Source organism: Sceloporus occidentalis, unplaced genomic scaffold, assembly GCF_023333645.1.
Source record: "Sceloporus occidentalis isolate IW3139 unplaced genomic scaffold, rSceOcc1.0.p SCAF_4, whole genome shotgun sequence".
NCBI classification, from domain to species: Eukaryota; Metazoa; Chordata; class Lepidosauria; order Squamata; family Phrynosomatidae; genus Sceloporus; species Sceloporus occidentalis.
Genome location: NW_028316984.1, coordinates 194,967,203 through 194,985,102, shown reverse-complemented (window position 1 = coordinate 194,985,102; position 17,900 = coordinate 194,967,203). Strand labels below are relative to the sequence as shown.

The 17,900-nt window shown below is 36.2% G+C and overlaps 1 protein-coding gene across 4 annotated transcripts in view; it reads left to right on the top strand.

Annotated features, from left to right (window-relative positions):
* The window catches only part of LOC149315226 (protein phosphatase 1A), a 46,341-nt gene extending 28,669 nt beyond the window's left edge, over window positions 1–17,672 (top strand). For 3 of the 4 annotated variants that reach the window (XM_089522781.1, XM_089522780.1, XM_089522778.1), the window contains 4 exons: window positions 2,484–2,601; window positions 8,490–8,598; window positions 12,225–12,282; window positions 14,892–14,977. In XM_089522781.1, the coding sequence (XP_089378907.1) occupies window positions 2,484–2,601; window positions 8,490–8,598; window positions 12,225–12,282; window positions 14,892–14,939 (333 nt within the window). In that variant the 3' untranslated portion in view covers window positions 14,940–14,977. Of the gene's footprint in view, window positions 1–2,483; window positions 2,602–8,489; window positions 8,599–12,224; window positions 12,283–14,891 lie in introns of all 4 variants that reach the window. The other variant, XM_089522779.1, reaches the window with a different exon arrangement.
* The last annotated feature ends 228 nt before the right edge of the window (window positions 17,673–17,900 follow it).

The window sequence follows — 17,900 nt, the reverse complement described above, 5'->3', positions numbered from 1 at the left end:
AAATACAAAGCATTAAAATGTAAAGTTAAAAAAATAAACAATTTTAAAAAGTTAAAACATTAAAATTTAAAATATATTTTAAAATTCTATGCGACCTTTGCACAGCATTTAAAGTCCAACCCTTGTCAATTTGAGAAAGCCTGGCAGCATAAGAATGTTTTTATGTGCCGACGAATGGTCAGCAAATGAGTCAAACCCAGCACTTTGAATTGTGCCTGGAAATGAACCAGCAGCCAATGAAGCTGTTGCAGCAAGGGAGTTGTGTGCACCCTATACAACCTGGCTGAGCTCTTTGGACCAGCTGAAGTTTTTGGACACTTTTCAAAGGCAGTCACACATAGAATCATACAATAGAATTGTAGAGTTGGAAGAGACCGCAAGGGCCATCCAGTCCAACCCCCTACCATGCAGGAACTCTCAATCAAAGTATCCCTGACAGGTGGCCATCCAGCCTCTGCTTAAAGACCTCCAAAGAAGGAGACTCCACCACTCTCCGGGGGAATGTGTTCCACTGTCGAACAGCCCTTACTGTCAGGAAGTTCCTCCTAATGTTGAGGTGGAATCTCTTTTCCTGCATCTTGCATCCATTGCTCCGGGCCTCTTCTCTGGAGCAGCAGAAAACAAGCTTGCTCCCTCCTCAATATGATATCCCTTCAAATATTTAAACAGGGCTATCATATCACCTCTTAACCTTCTTTTCTCCAGGCTAAACATCCCCAGCTCTCTAAGTTGTTCCTCATAGCATACGGTTTCCAGACCCTTCACCATTTTAGTCGCCCTCTTTTGGATGCGCTCCAGTTTCTCAATGTCTTCTTTGAATTGTGGTGCCCAGAACTGAACACAATATTCCAGGTGGGGCCTGACCAAAACAGAATAGAGTGGCACTATTCTCTTGATCTAGACACTATACTTTTATTGCTCCAGCCCTAAAATTGCATTGGCCTTATTAGCTGCAGCATCACACTGTTGATTCATGTTCAATTTGTGGTCTACTTGGACTCCTAGATCCCTTTCACATGTTGTCTCCTTAAGCCAGGTGTCCCCCATCCTATATCTGTATTTCATTTTTCCGCCCTAAGTGCAGTACCCTACATTTCTCTGTGTTGAATATCATAGAGTGCATTACAGGAATCCAAACAGTATGTGACCAAGGCACGTACCATCGTGGTCAGATCCGATCTCTCCTGGAACGGGTGCAGTTGGTACACTAGCTTTAACTGTGTTAAAGCACTCCTAGTCACCACAGATACCTGGGCCTCCAGGCTCAGAGCTGAATCCAGGAGTACCCCCAGACTGTGAAGTTTTCAGGGGAAGTGTAATCCCATCTGACACAGGCTGAATCCCTATTCCTGGATCTGCCTTTTGACTGACCAGGAGCACCTCCGTTTTGTCTGCATTAAGCTTCAATTTATTTGTGCTCATCCAGTTCGTCACAATTGCCATATACCGGTTTAGGACAGGAACAGCATCCTTGGAATTAGGTGGAAAGGAGTGATAGAACTGGGTATCATCAGCATACTGGTGACACCTTACTCCAAAACTCTGGACAACCCCTCTCTCTACAGTCTCATGTAGATGTTAAAAGCATAGGAAACAGGACTGGACCCCAAAGGATCCCACAGGCCAGTGGCCAAGGAGTTGAGCAGGAATTCTCCAGCACCACTCTGAGAAGATCCCTCTAAGAAAGAATGGAGCTGCTGTAGAACAGTACCCCAAGTCCCATCCCAGAGAGGCAACTCAGAAGGATATCATGGTCGATGATATCCAAAGTTGCTGAGAGGTCCAGCAGAACCAACAGGGACACATTCCCCCTGTCTAGTTTGCTGGGCAGGTCATCTACCAAGGTGACCAAAGCTGTTTCTGCCCCATAGCCAGGCCTGAATCCATAAATTCCATCTTGGAATCTTGGTGGTCATTTCCCAGAATCCCAGACTATTGGCCATCATGGCTGAGGCTTCTGAGAGCTGAAGTCTAAAATCTCTTAAAGGGCACAGTTTGGGGACCACTGATCTAGATAATAAGATATGGCATTGGTTGTCATATCTTAAGCCTAAATGAGCCTTTTCTTTTTTTTTTTTTTTTTTTTGAGAAGTGAAAGAACAGCTTTTTCAGTTTCATAGTATATGAACAACTCAGTCCTTTTTTGTTTCATTAAGCTCTTTCATGCAAAAATATCAAAGAAGCTAGGAGATGGTTAAAATCTTACCACTCAGGCAATGTATGCTTTGTTCCAATAATGTAGCCTATATTTTGCCAAAACGGAAGGTAGTATGTTAGGTACATTTTGAAACAAAGACGTGATTGTGTTGAAGTAACATTGCAGAAGCCTGATACAAGGAAATGGATTTTCTCTCTTACAGATACAATAATGGAAACAAAGTCCTGAGATTTTTGTTATATGTGTGAAGTGAAAGATGTGAGACTTGTGAATAATGTTCTGAAAAATAGAATATTATCTGAACTATCTTCTCTCCCCCTTCCAGGGAAGCCGAGACAACATGAGTGTGATACTGATCTGTTTTCCAAATGCACCAAAGGTATTGCCAGAGGCAGTGAAGAGAGAGGCAGAGCTGGACAAGTTCCTGGAAAGCCGAGTAGAAGGTGGCTCTTTTAAAAAAAAATAAGTAACTTCATTTTTAATGGAAAACCCAACAGCCAAGTGCTAAATTAATATATTTTTAAAATTATATCCTGAAGTGCCATAATGTGTCTAGCATACACTTCACATGAAGGTACTTTTGCTGCCTTTTTGGTTGTGTGTGGTATGTTTTAAAATAGGTGTCTTTGATAATTCTACTTACAATAAAGAAAGATCTCAGTATAATATTTGTATTGGGGCCAATACTAGCAATAAATTCAGAGTGTAGGTGATTTTTCATTTTGGTTGTTGACAAGGCAGTTAGCCATCATAGCACAGTTATATCTAACGGTTGAACGATGTATGTTACAGTCCAGTAATAATAACTTTGAAATCAGTAAAATTGTAAACCAGCCTTCCCCAGTCTGGTAGCCTTCCAGTGGTTTGGACTACAACTTGCATTGTTTGTGACCTTTGGCTGGGACTTATGGGAGCTGAAGTCCAAAATACCTGGCACCAGATTTGTAAGGGCTGCCATAGACAATGTTCATTTGGCAATTTGTGTTTTTTACAGTTTTGAGCCATATGGTTCAAAACTAGTCCTGATTAAGATATATTAAAAATCTGGACTAAAATGGTATATTTGAGTCTATATTATATAGTGCCTTTCAACATGTGCAGTGCATTCCTGTTCATGTTTACACAGTAGTAAGTCCCTATATGTTCAACAGGGCTTACTCAGTAGGTATATTCAGAATACATGTTGTAAGTAACACTATTATGATTGCATATTCATTTCTAAGTGAATAAAACATTGTGAATGTTAGGTTAGTAGAAATTCAAATTTTTAAAACAGATTTATTGAAAAAATGGTGTTATATATCTAAGCTTATTACATTGTAAGGCTCTGGAGTTGTCAGTGTCGTGTACCAGTGTGACATATTTTTATGTCTGTTGTATTAACTTTTTGAGTTAAGCTTTTCGTGCACTTTATTTATTTATTTATTTTGTTCTTTATATAACCTAACAAATTGAGTCAAACATAAGAGATGTCTTGAATAAAGTAGACTTTAGATTGCTTACTGAGAACCAGTATAGAATAATGGCTGTAACTATGCAACAAGTCCAGACATCTCTGGTTCAAATCTCATTTGTCATGATCTTACTAGAAATCATAGGCACACTACTTTCACTGCACCCAATTCCCTTTCTTTTGTCTTCACTAGAGAGATACTAATACTGATATATGCTATGGGCCAGCTATAAGAAGTACAGTGGAGCCTCGGGTTACGAAAGTAATCCGTTCCGCGGCCGCTTTCGTAACCCGAACGGCTTTCGCAAGCCGAATCCCCATAGCCGCTAATGGGGAAAAGCCGCGATTTGGTGTAAAATCGCGGCAAAAAGCACCAAAAGTTTTTTCGGGACCCGAAAAAAATTTCGTAACCCGGATCAATAATTTCCAATTGGATTTTTTCGGGTCCCGAAAAATTCGTAACCCGGGTATTTCGTATCCCGAGGTTCCACTGTACAGGAAAATAATGTATGTGAAATGCTTTGAACAAGTGGTATATAAAAGCTTTAGTAAGAGCACAGCTAGGAAAAGTTACTTGTTAGGCTACTAGTCCAAACACTGGCTATGTTGGCTACAGGATTCTGAGAGTTCCAAAAAGTAACTGTCCCAAGATATGAGAAAATGTACTAAAGTAAGTACTTTTTACAGTGCATTCTCTCTGTATTGGGGGAAGTCCAGATAGTGGCTGCTGATAGTTCATATTTAAGAAGCACATTTTATCCATACACCCCAGTGTTTGAAATCGGACATATATAATACAAGTAAGGTGGGTACAATGTAAGGTTTTACTCTAAATTTGGTTTAGGAACTTGGCTTGCAACAACCCAGTGAGGTGTTGATCCATATTTAATGGATGAAATGTAGACAGATGTTAGAGAAAAATAATGTTTCCCTATTTGTCCATGTGTTTGACAGTTTTCCTTATCTAGTGGTGTGTGTAAAAATTATAGCAAAAGTGTACCAGGGCCTTTCAGAATATTCATTCTGTTGGATTTATTCACCACCAAAAAGCTGTTACTGAAGACCAGAGCTTCCTCTAGAGACGTTTTAGATATGGTATGAGGGGCTACAGCCAAAAAGTAAAATCATCTATTTTGTTTCTGTATGTGTGTTTGCATGCATAAGTTTCTTGGGATATGTCTGAAACTATATACATACTAAGTGTAACAAACTCCCTATTAATACATGGGTTGACTTTACAATTATTTGTCAGTGAGTGAAATTAAACTTTTTGTGAATAAACAACGTAGCCAAAGGTCAGTGTGATCATACCTCATTGTTTTGAAAAGTATCCTGTTCAGGCTCCCACAGTGTCCCTGAATTGCTCTTTAAAATGTCCTGAATTCTAAAAACAGTATGGGCCATTTGGCACAGAAGCAATTCAAAGGCAGCTGCATGTGGTTTCTAAGCAGTATTTCTTTCCATATTTTCTTTTTAAATGCTCTTGCATGAAATCTGTGTCCTATTTTTTAAATCTGGAAGGTGTTAAAGAGTACTGTAACTTAGACACTGTTGAGACAGCATTTGCAGTGGAAATTCTGCATTGAAACCTGCACATACCCCTCATAAGTTATATATGAAGTAGCTAATAGGTAGTTCTCTTTTTCACAGTTCATCACAATCTGATGCAATTGATGAACTAGTTGAATTATTCAGAAATGCACTCAATAAACTGATTCTGTTATCTCCTTAAAATGCCAGATGTAATATTTTTGAATTTAAGTTTTAAATTGCCATGTTCAATAAAAGCATATAAGTAAGTTTATATTATACTGCGCACATTGAAATTAAAAAAGGACATCTTAAAAGTATTAGAATCAGACTGCCAAGAAACAGTTGGTTTACCATGGAGAATTTTTCAGACTGATTAGACTTAGGACTCATACCTTTCCCTTAATATTCAAGTAAAATAGTTAATCTTATAAATACAATTTGTTTATTGCTCTGTTGGACTTACGTTTCACATTGGTTTAGAAGAGCCTATACCAAAAGTAAATTATTCTGTCTTTATCTCCTTTCCATGTTCTGTATCTGTGTTGAACAATTTCATCTGTAATTGTGTAGTAAACAGTATTTGTGCCACCTGAACCAATTCAGAACAAATTACAGATGTTGAAAAATGTAGTCCAAGCATTCTTGTAGTGTCAGAGTAATGAGACTAGACCAGTACTTCTGAACAGATCCCTCATTCAGTACTAAGACTGCAATCCTCAGACTGCTCCACCAATGCAAAGTCCATTCGTGTTTTTAGTGGGACTTGCAGAACTGAAGCACCTCAGGGATTGGAGAGGAACCCCATGGTTTTAATACATTTTTAATGCATGTATGTTGAATAATGCACTAATTTACATTTCTGTATTTCATGGAATTCACTGAGTTTGATCCATTTAAGCGTGATATAGCTGTTTCTTAAGCTAACAATGTGGGGAACTGGAAGGCTCCCCCCCAATGTACCGAGACTGGCACCCTATTTGAACCCATTGGTCATAACTGTTTCTTTCTTTCCTGGAAACCTGCTGCTCACCAGTGGTCAATGGTTCATGGGCTGCCACTTGTCAACATACCAGGACTCTGTTGAGTAGCACTGGTATGGATTATCTTCAGCAAAACTGAAATGTTTAGATATACATGCTTTTTCTCATCTCAAGAAAGGAACAGGCTGGTCTTTGGATATAAAAGCACTTTCCCACACTTGTAAAAATAAAGAATGTGCCACCCCCCAATATAAACCATAGCCTCTTGTAGTTAAGAGCAATTGTGTCAAAGTGAGCTGCTCGTCAATGCTTTTTACGTGTCTCTCATCTTCCTTTGCCACAGTTAGAAAAAGTGTTTCAAGTTAATAAGAAAGAGCTGCAATATGCATTGATAAGATAAAAGATATCAGAACATGAAGGCCAATAGATTGTGCCATACATAATTGTGGATTGTACCAGTATCTCTCTAGTATAAATGTATGTTAGTAGAGAATGTATATCAAATGTACTGCAGCTTTAGGTTGTAGAATTGTGTAGTTCAGGAAAATTTAAATCTTTTTATTTTTGTACAAAAGATAGTAGTATTAGATGTTATAATAGATGTTCAAAATTCAAAATAAAAGAACTTGACAAAACAAATATGAGATCTTTGCGCTTTTATTCAGTTTTCAGCATTAGAAGTCTTTGTTCTGAGTAGCAGATGACAAAATACATAATCTGGCCCTAGTTATATGTTCAGTCTTAAAGAAAGATGCTTTATTCAGTCCAGGATCCAAAGAGCTGTATAGCCAGCTCCATGATCTCAAGGAACATCATCCTTGCCACTTACATAGCATAGTTTTCTGCTATATGGCAATATACATTTGAAACTGAGGCAATTAGCTGTTAAGATATCAGAAGTGGGGAGAAAACCTAAATTATTTTACTGGGTTAGCCCAAGCCCTTTGTTTATGGCTAAGCAGCTCTTTAGGTCCTGTCCAGTATTAACTATTCTTTCTTTTGGAAGTGGGGGTGGGAGAGACCAGGTACAGGATTAAATTAAATGGCTTGTGTTTGCCATCAAGTGCTATCTTGTTAGCCAACAAATTTGACTAAACCTTTCTGGGAAGAGAAAGTTACAACTCCCCCCAAATTAGAACTGTGTTCTTGTTTAAAACAGATTTCATATAGCACACTGGTATAGATTACAAAAAATGTAGTTCATAACATTAGTTTTATTTTGGTGGAGGATTGAAACAACCTGTTTTGGGAACACAGCACTTCTGATCAAAATTATTCGTGGATATTTTCAGGAAATGGTAGCCCACAGGCAAAAATAGTCTCTTGATTTTAAACTGTTGTTTTCCTACTAAAAAAACATCCATAATAAGAGACTTTGATGTCTAGCAATATTGCAGGAGAAAATGCTTGATCCCTTCAATGCTTTCAGTTAAGGTGCTCAGGTAGCAAGTCTGAGAAGGACTACTGCCTCAGGTTGGGAGGGCACTGTCAGTGAGGACAGTACTGGGTAACTGAATAAATGGTCTGGCTTTTTAATATTTTATATGTCCAAACAGTGTCAGTTATTATTCATTTCTATCTTTACATGAGTTTTTCGACCGCTGGAGCAGTTGGTGATGTTTTGAGACCTACCTAAGAATTTATTTTGTTTTCTTTTTAAATTACTGAGACCTTGCTACCTGATATGTTGTGAATATGGTGCATTTTGTGGTATTGACTTGAAGATAAAATTGAGGATTTAATCAGTACTGAATTCACCATTCAAATACTGCTTAAAATAGAATAATCTTGTTGCAGAATGCACATTTTTGGCTGTTCTAAAATTCCTTCAATGGGCCTTACGTAATTGTGTGAATTTTTGTATCTGTCAGTTTAATGTAATGCATGGTTTCTTGATGCTGTTTTTGTTCAAGCGTTGTGTTCTTTGTACTATGTCAGTGAAGTTTTAGTATTTCAGTTTGTAAAATGGTCCTAAGCCATTCTCACATTGTACTTAATTTTCATTAAGTAAAAATGCTGTAGATACATTTATCTGTCAAGTTCATTTGTAAATAATTGTTTTCTTCTTAGATACTTTAAGCACCCAATCTCTCAGTGCTCTTTTAGCACTCCCCTGCAATCCCATTTAGATGATTTTATTATCATCTATATACTAATATATTTTATATTTGTTGTATGAAAGATATGCAGGAGAATTGTTTTCTTTCCCACCACTGTTTTTTTAGGGTACCAAAGTCATGGAAAAGTCAGTATTCAGTAAGAGAAAACTGTTTCAAACATTAGTCTGTCTTCAATAAAAATGAATGTTGCAGTCTTATCAATTGCATTTGGACTGAATTTACAAGAAAGTACTTCTGATTCCCAGAGATCATAAAGAAGCAGGGTGAAGGAGTGCCAGACTTAGTCCACGTCATGCGTACATTACAAACAGAGAGCATCCCAGACCTTCCCCCAGGGGGTGAATTGGCAAGCAAGTGAGTTTACATCAGTGTAAATATGCTTTTGAATTTAGATTAGCATGTATTTTTTATAAGGCCACTCTTAAAGGTTTGTAAGTGGGGGGGGGGGGGCAGATGGGACTAAAGTGTTTTGGAGGAGCTTATCAATGGTCACCCTAACCATTTATTTCAAATTTGGGGATGTTATTAAGAAAGGAAATGAAGGCATGGGCCATTCATTGTGGGTGATTGGGAGGTGGTTGCTAAAATTAAAAGGAAGCCTGTGTCATACTGCAGATGAAGAAAGGTCACGCTATTTTTAAGGGTGGCCTCATCCTTTAACAGATGTTCTTAAATATTAATCTCTCTTTATGTACTGATGTATAAAACTATGTTTGTTTTGGTATTTGGTTTATGTTTTTGACTGAATTAGCAAAGCAACTTTTATTTGGTAGATTAAATATTGTTTGTATGGTTCCCTTTTCACAAAATTCATTGTTGCCTTTCTTGATTTATAATTTTATTCTTATTAGCACAAGACTTTAGAGATGGATTAATGCACACTGATGATGACACTATGAAACATCTAATAAATAGATATGGAAGTAGATATTTTCTGTTTCATGATATTTAACATCAAAATATTTGACAGATATGGTAAGATCAGAATGTTTTCTGTAGAACATAGACAAGACTTTTTACGATGTGGGCTCATTCCTACTGTTAGCCTTCACTAGAGTAGAATCAGTTGGATTTGCTTACAGATTAACTCTCTAATTCAACAATTAATTCAGTTGATCTCCTGTATTTGGGACTGATCAATGCAATCTGGTCCTATATCGTCTACCTTGATTATCAAGTGTTGGTTTAGAAATTCGAGTACTTTAAGAATTGTCTTCACTGGTTCTAAATTTTCTGAACATTAACATTATTTGTGTAGCTTTGCTCTTTTCCCACCTACTGTCAGAGCTTTACATTAACATGAAGGAGAGGGTCTTTTATGTGATGGTATTGGGCTAATGGAATTTCCTACCTAGAGAGATTTGTTTGGTCCTGTCACTGTTCAACATTTAGCAGGCAGAAGGTATTTCTAGCCATTGTTTTCAAAATATATGTTTAGCGTTTCTTTTTCCTACTATGTTTTAGATGGTGCTACAATTTAGTTTATTGTAAAACTCTTAATTTTTCTTTTTGAATAATTATGAGGCTGTAACTTTTAGCCTCCATCAACTGATTTTCATATAGAAATATGTATTAAATGTAGGTAAATAAATTTTAGAAGACACCACAACTAAAGCTGTGCTAAAATCCTCATTCATTCTGGCAGTTCTAGATCTCACAATTTAGGGTGTTTTTAAACTACAGTCGCCCCTCTATTTTCGTGGGGGATCCGTTCTGGACACATACACATCCCACGAAAACAAAAATGGCCAATATTCAAGCTCCATTGGCTTGAATGGCAATGAACGACCCATTTTATCTCCCTCCATTTGCCATTTGCACGTAATAAATGTATTTTATAATAAATAAACTTATTTATTGACCGCATTTCCAAAAGATCAGGGCAGTTTACAAAATTACATAAACAAATACACAAAATGCATAAACAATTTACATAAGCAAATAAATAAAATACCTAAACAATACACAATATATACAAACTAAAATTCCATCTCTCATCCCTTAATTAAAATACAATCATAATTAAACATTAAACAAAATTACATAAACAAATATCCACCTGACCTTTTATAGCTGATTTTATGGAACATTCCCACTCTGACTTGATAGCACTGAAAATTGACAACGATTTGGCCTTTTTAGTGATTGGTAGTAATATTGCTGTTGTTTTAGTGATTGTATTTTTAGACAATATTGTATTTTGTATTGTATTGTGGTTTTTATTCTTTGCTGTAATTCCACCTCGATCTGCAGGGAGAGGCGGGAAATACAAATAAAATATTATTATTATTATTATTATTATTATTATTAAATACATAATATATTAAATGATTTACATAAGCAAATAAATAAAATACAAAATCAAAACATAACACATATATAAACTAACATTCCATCACTCATCCCTTAACTAAAATACAATCATCATTAAACATTAAAAACATAATTAAAAAATAGAGGTGCTTTCCTCGCATAAGCGAGGAACATGGATCCCAAGCCCATGAAAACAGAGGGGCGACTGTACTGCCTTGTACTGAAATTTAGGGCATTATGTATAGATTGATTTAAGTACCCCTGGATCAAAGATCAACTGAAATGACTTGAACATGTTAATACTGGATATTTGGCAGGGATTACTTAGAATTTCCTGACTGGATGAGTTCATAACAATGTCCCAAATTTCCCTTACATAGAAGATGCTCATGAAAATGTGATCATTATATAGACTGTGATCCAAATTCCTACTTGGGGAGTGTAGTTGGGAGGGGGCAGAATGAGGATATTTCTCTCAAATAAGAATTTTGTTTTCCTTCCCATTGAAATTTTCCATTAGACCCTAAATTTCTAGCATTACAGATAGTAAGTCACTGAAAACCATTTGTATATGAAGCTGTTGTATTCTCTTTGTAACTTTGCTGTCCCTTTTTTGTGCAGCAGGCCTGAACTATATTTCTAAATGCTCAACCTAAGTTTTGTGTTACTGTAATGTTAGAAATTTGGGGCAAAATTCTTATTTTTTTGGGGGGTGTCAGTGACCTCCATCCCTGAACCTACTTTTGACATGATCAACTTCTCAAGCATGATCTATAGGATGTTTCAAAATGGGTTTGCTATAAGGCTGCTCTTCAAACGTCCCTAGAAATTCAAGTCCTCTGGGGCACAAAGGACTGGATGGCGTATTCTTTAATTTCTGGCCCTCTACTGGTGCTCTCAGATGATTGAATGATTCTTTGAAAACAGAGCAAGCCTGTCCTCTTTGTCTATAAGCATCATAATTTCTCAGTACAGGGACTCAAAGCTGCTGCCTTCTTAAAATATTTGCTAGAAAATAAATAAAGGCAAAACAGAAGGACATATAGATGCCAGCCACAGATGCGGGGGAAAACATCAGGAAGAAACCCTTCTAGAACATGGCCACATAGCCTGAAAAAACCCACAAAAAACTAAGGACATATAGACTTTGGATAGGATTTGCATAGCCACAAATGTGAAAGTAGGTAGGAACTTCTCACCAAGATTGACCAGTCTAATATCTCTTATTGTCATTTAGGTACCAGGTAAAGTATATATATATAACTTGGATTTCAAGTAGATCTTGTGATGTGGTTTAATTTAGTGTGGCATTTGATTTGTTTCACTGTTGTCAGCATGTTTGGACTGTAGATAATTATGGGCTACTGCTTAATTAGCTGTTGCTTTTGTCTGCTTTTATTAAATAGAAGTATGGTTTTATATAGTTGTTTCTTTATTGATTTTATGGAATTATGGTAAGCCACTTTAAATACCATTTGGTTGAAAACTTTTGTACATTTTTTATAGATAGAATCGTCAAGTTACTACTCATAGAATCATAAAGTTGTGAATGCTGCTCAGTGATTTTAAACCAAGTATATTCATTTTAAGCATCTGTGTTTTAAAATCACAATTAGTCTCTAGGAAATGCTGACCTTTCAACCCTCTCTTTTCTTCACTTGCTTTAGACGGAGTGTGATTGAAGCAGTTTATAACAGACTGAATCCTTATAGAAATGATGATACTGTGAGTATTGGTACTATTCTGTTAACCTGTCCTTTATTAAGCATTTCAGTGTCCGTAGTTGAAAAGATTATTTGTCAGTGTGCTTAAAATTAATTTTGTTCATATAATTAAAATGTCCAGATTAGTGAGTCTCTGTTCATCATTGATGTTGAGAGAATTTACTGTGAATCCACAGTTGTTTTCTATTTGAAATCAGAAGTGTGAACATACTTGTAACAAGAAATATTTTGCCACACATCAATGTTGTGTTAAATGTGGAATTGAGGGCTCTGTTGTCTCATCTTGCAATGCAGTTCAGGATAAAGTTGATCCACTAAGTCTATTTTTGCTGTAGGTTTAGCACTTGATGGACAGGCCATTAACTTGTCCCCATTTCCTCACTGGAATTTGGCTCACCTGTTGAGGTTTGATAGCCACATCAGACAGAGAAGCTCACTGGGCATTTTCCAGTTTACCTAACCTAATTGAATTATTGGAGTGTAGCTATGTAAATCATGTATGCTGCTGTCTGACTAGTATACTGAAATTATTTATTGTTTCCTTGTTTATTCTTTTAAAGCTTTGTCCTGTTTTTCTTTTGTACTTTCTCTTTTTCACCCAGTCTTCTGTATCAAATGTCTGCATACACTTTATTGGTGTATGTGCCCCAGGCACATAACACACAAATACACATTGACTTTTCACTTCTAGAAGCAGTAGCAATCTCCTTTTTATTTAAGGCAAATACATACAGCCATCTATGTCCTCACCAGCCTCCCCGATTTTTGCCTCAAAGTGTTTCACTTCTAGTACAGTTGTGTTGGGGCACATACACCAATAAAGTGTATGCAGACATTGGAGTGTAGCTATATAAATCATGCATGCTGCAATACACAGAAGAGTTACCACGTATACTTGACTATAAGTCGACCTCATGTATAAATCGAGGGCAGGTTTAAGGGCCAAAATTATGGATTTTGATATGACATGTGGATAAATTGAGGGTAAAACTTAGGGGCAAGTGACAAAAGATCTAAAGAATGAGGCAAAGGAAAACAATGCCAAAGAACTTACAAGATTTCATCAGGCATAACTGTGCTCACACTAAAGGTTGGTTGGATGGATGAGAGAGTAGAAGTGGTCAGTGCTTCCAGGACAGATTATACTCTTGCCTTTTACCAGGGGATGTTTCCTTTTCTTGATAAGAGTTAAAATACAGAACTTACATGGGTATATATACAGTATACATGGAATGAAATGAAGGACACATGGAACAAAGAGCCATATGAAGATGAGCACCAAATTCCAAAAAGTGAGGTGGAAGCTACAATAAGAGAAATGGTGAAAAACAAATAACTAGGAACAGATAATATTCCAATCAAACTGCTACGGGCTACATTGATAGAGTCAATTGTAGTGCTAACTGTGGGTCAGGATTGACTCAAGGCCAGTTAACAGCAACAACCACAATGGTATACATTACTCATTAAAAGAATAAAATGCAATTTAAAATATAAAAACAATACATATTAAAACAGTTAAGAATAATACAACACATTAAAACAATAAAAATGAAACTATATACAGATCCCTAAAAACTTTCAAATCCAGCACCATAGAGCATTAAGAGCCCAACCTCAACTGTCTGTAAGGGACTGGCAGCACAAAAAACCTTTTAACTTGCCACTGAAAGGACAGCAAGGATGGGGCCATCCTAGTCTCTCTTGTGAGGCCAGAGACGTTAATTGAATCAGTTAAATGGTACAGTTCTGTATAGTGAATTATACCTATTTATATAGCCATGTAAAATCAATTAAACTACACAGGGCCAATTAAAAATTGGGCATTTCAGTTCCCTCCATGTGCATTTTTCATCTACCCACTCCAGTTCCATTTTATTCTACTGGCTTCAGAATTTTTGAGGGTCTTGCATCTCTAACCTTTCAGGCTTCAAATGCCAGAAAAGCAGAAAAATGTATTATCCTGAAAAGATCAGAATAAGGTGCATGGTAGCACATATAACTACATATGCCAGCTAATACTCAGAAGGTGCATACAAATTATGTAAAGGATATTTTATAGATATATTTTATAGCAGCAGTATCTGTGGAGGGGCAAGTTTTATCAGAACATAGGCATCAAATGCTGTTGTTTCTTTTCTTGTACTCAGGTGATGTCTCATAGGGTGGCTCAAACTTGACTTTATCTTCCCAGAACTGATATATGATACAGTAGTCCCTTATTTGAACATCATTAAGAGAGGCAGTTCCTGAGTAATTCCTGTATTTATTATGTAAAATAGCTCTTCTATCTAGATTTTAAAATGTTAAAGTATGTACCATTGATTTCACTGAAATGTGTTTTCTAAGCTTTATGTAGCAGAAAAACTGAAAAACCCAAACAACCACATGTATGAATAAGTTTTAGGTTAAATCATTAGCCACAGTTAACTCTGACATCTGAAAATGGCCTGCTTTGGATTAATCATTTAAAGTTGAGGCCTAGTTTCACCAGCTTTGTAAATCAGATATCTTGTTAAATGCCTGTACATTGTTATTCCCAGAGTAGAACTCTTCTGAAAGAAAATAAGACCAGAATCCTAAAATTATCGATATATTTACCCTTTTCAGTCTGGATTATCCAGAAACTGCTGTAATTTTGGGCGCTCCAGACTTTAAAGGGTTCCTTCTCTTTTCTTTAAGGACTCTGCATCAACAGATGATATGTGGTAACACTGCTATCTAAGTTATGGAGTTGACACCCACTATCCTCATGAAAGATGCACTCAACCCACAGTGACCCTTCTTCACATCCACCTTCCACCTTACTTGAAGGGAAAAGATGTGTTGGCGGAAATGACTACACCAGAAAACATCGATCCAACACCTAGCCCAGGAACTGATCCTTTTTTTCTTTTTTCTCCCTTTTTTTTGCAAAATAGACTTCTGTAAAAGTGATTATGAACCCATAATGTTGTAAATTGGACTCTAAGCAATTTTATGTTGTATGATTTTGTTTTGTAAAGTGCAATTGTGGTTGTACAAAACGCTTATTTAATACTGAATTGCTTTACATTACTTAAGGTTAGATGAATGGCTTGGTTTGTTTTAAGGCAACAATAGTCTAGCCCTTTCTATTCATATTTGTGATTCTGGATTGCTGGGAGCAGCAACCTAGCCAGCTAATGTTCAGGAGGTGCATACAAATTATGTAAAGGATATTTTATACAGAGGCAGATAATTGCAACTCTAGTATGGAAAATAACTGGACTTCAGTTCATTCTCCATTGACTTTTAATTGTACCTTGTTCTGAATTCCTGTGGGGTTTAAAACTCCCATGAAATATATGGGAAGTTTGGAAAAAGAAGGGGACAGAATCACCAACCATCCAAGGTGGCCATAAATATAGATTGTGGGGTTTAACATGCCTTGATTATTTGAACCTTTTTTTTCCCCCAGAGCAAATCTTTACCTTCAGTTATTAGCTTATATAAGGCTGTATCTTTTCCATATTTAGGAGTCTGCTCCATTTTTATTATCCTGATTGGCTGGGTTGGCTGCTGTTCCAAGTAAAATACTTTGAATTCCATTTTATCAATAAAGCTTGATTTAACAAACCAGAAATTAACAATATATGCGTAACTCCTTCCCCTCCCTGTCTTCTGAAATGCTTGTAAATGAGATGTCATGTGAATACATATTTTTATTAACTAATTGCCCATTTATGAAATGGGGGAAACTCTTAACTGTTGCCCAAGGCACAGGGGGATTTTTTCAGCTGGTGTAATATGGTTTGAGAAATGGAATAATCTTTTTACATGGGTTTCTTTCGAAAAATTTTACTTTGAGAGAGTAACATGAGTTTATAGCTTATATTTGCCTCTTGTTAATGAAAACTCATTTGTCAGAGCCTGACAATCTTACTTTTTATGGTATGTTTTTCTATGACCCCCCATTGACTTAGAACAAAAAATTAGTGATTTAACAATACAGTACATGTGATTTGAAATACAGCCTGTTCAGGATATTTAGCTGTTGGGATTAAATTGCTAATTTAAAAAATATGAAAGTAATACAACTAATTTGACTTCACTTTTCTGCTACTGAACATACAAAAATAATTTTTGAGATCAATTGTGTTTGCAGAACTACTGTTTTGTGCACCTTGTATTTTTTTAGTTGAAGATCAATATGTACGTTTGTTTAACCTTTCAGTCAGCAGATGCCACTCCAAAGGAAAATCAGCAAAATATATAAATAGGTTGTAGCAATGTAGCTAGAATTTTTTTTAAAAGGTGTAAAATATACCTTTTTATAGGAAGCAATGTATAATGTGTTTTTCTATATCCGTCTTTCCCCCTAACTTTGAAATATACATTTGTGTGTATATATAGCCTTAAAACTATTGAAGAGTTAGGGAGTGTCAAACAGTGAAAAAGTAACTTAATAATGTTTCAATTAAGGATAGCATTATACCAGCAAACACTTAATTTTATTCCTCTTGTCTGTGTGAGGTGCTTAACCTTAACATATGGTTGTATTCAGTTTGTACCCTGTTGAAGCATGAACGAAGAAAACATAAGCACTGTTTGTATTTATACATTTCTAGCAACCTTGGGTTTTGAAGAACAAGTCCCTCACCCTATTTACAAATAATTGCTTAAAATGTACAAATTTGTTGAGTTCAAACTATAAAGATTTCAAATGTATAACTTCACAAGTACATAGGAGACCAGAATTTAAAGTACTGCATCATCAGCTAGTTAGTGTTAAACTGGTTTAGATTTGGAACAAGAACTCTGTCTGCTCCTTCCCCCCTATCCCCACATGTTTACCGAAGTGTAGTTGTAAAAATTGAAAGCTTCTGCTCCAACTGTGGGAATGAAGGTTTAAAGTGTTTTTCAAAATCACCAGTGGAAAGCCATATGTTAAAAGAACAATATAAAATGTCATAAAGACATAGCACATGTTTAAAACTGACTGCAAGTGCACCATTCTTTTTTTAAAGAAAATCTTCTGCTGTTGCTACTAGTGCTATGAAGGGGGGGTGGGGGGTGGCAGAAAGCACAGCAGTTGTAGATTCCCTTACGTTTGGCACTTTAAAGTGGTCAAAGCACTGTGTCAATTATGCCTGCTCAATACACTGCTATTTTACGTATACCAAAATGAGATTAAATTCATTTAATCAGTGCATCACGTTTTTTAGCAATGATGTGCATTCTTGTTCATTAATCTGCAAAAAAGAAAGCACTTTTCATTTTTGCAACTTTTTTAAATGCTTAAAAATGATGGAACTCCTCAGGGGTGATGCCGCAGAGTTTTTAAGAATTGTGTGCTATTTATTTCCCTAACTGGAGGGGAGGAGTGGATTCCTGTGTGCTGACAAAATAAAGGAATATGATGGTCCCAAATTTATCTGTAAGGTGTTAATATTTCATATCTCTGCTGTTTACTGTATATGTGTGTTTGTAAAGTTTTCTTACTCTGAGATAGCATTGCATTTCTATTATATTTTTAACTTTATCACTGAGTTCTATAGACAGCAAAGTGTTCTGAGAACTCTCCACCAAAATAATCTCTGCATTCTTACTTTTAAAATCATGGTTGGATTCAGCTTACTATTTGAGTTGGTGAACTCT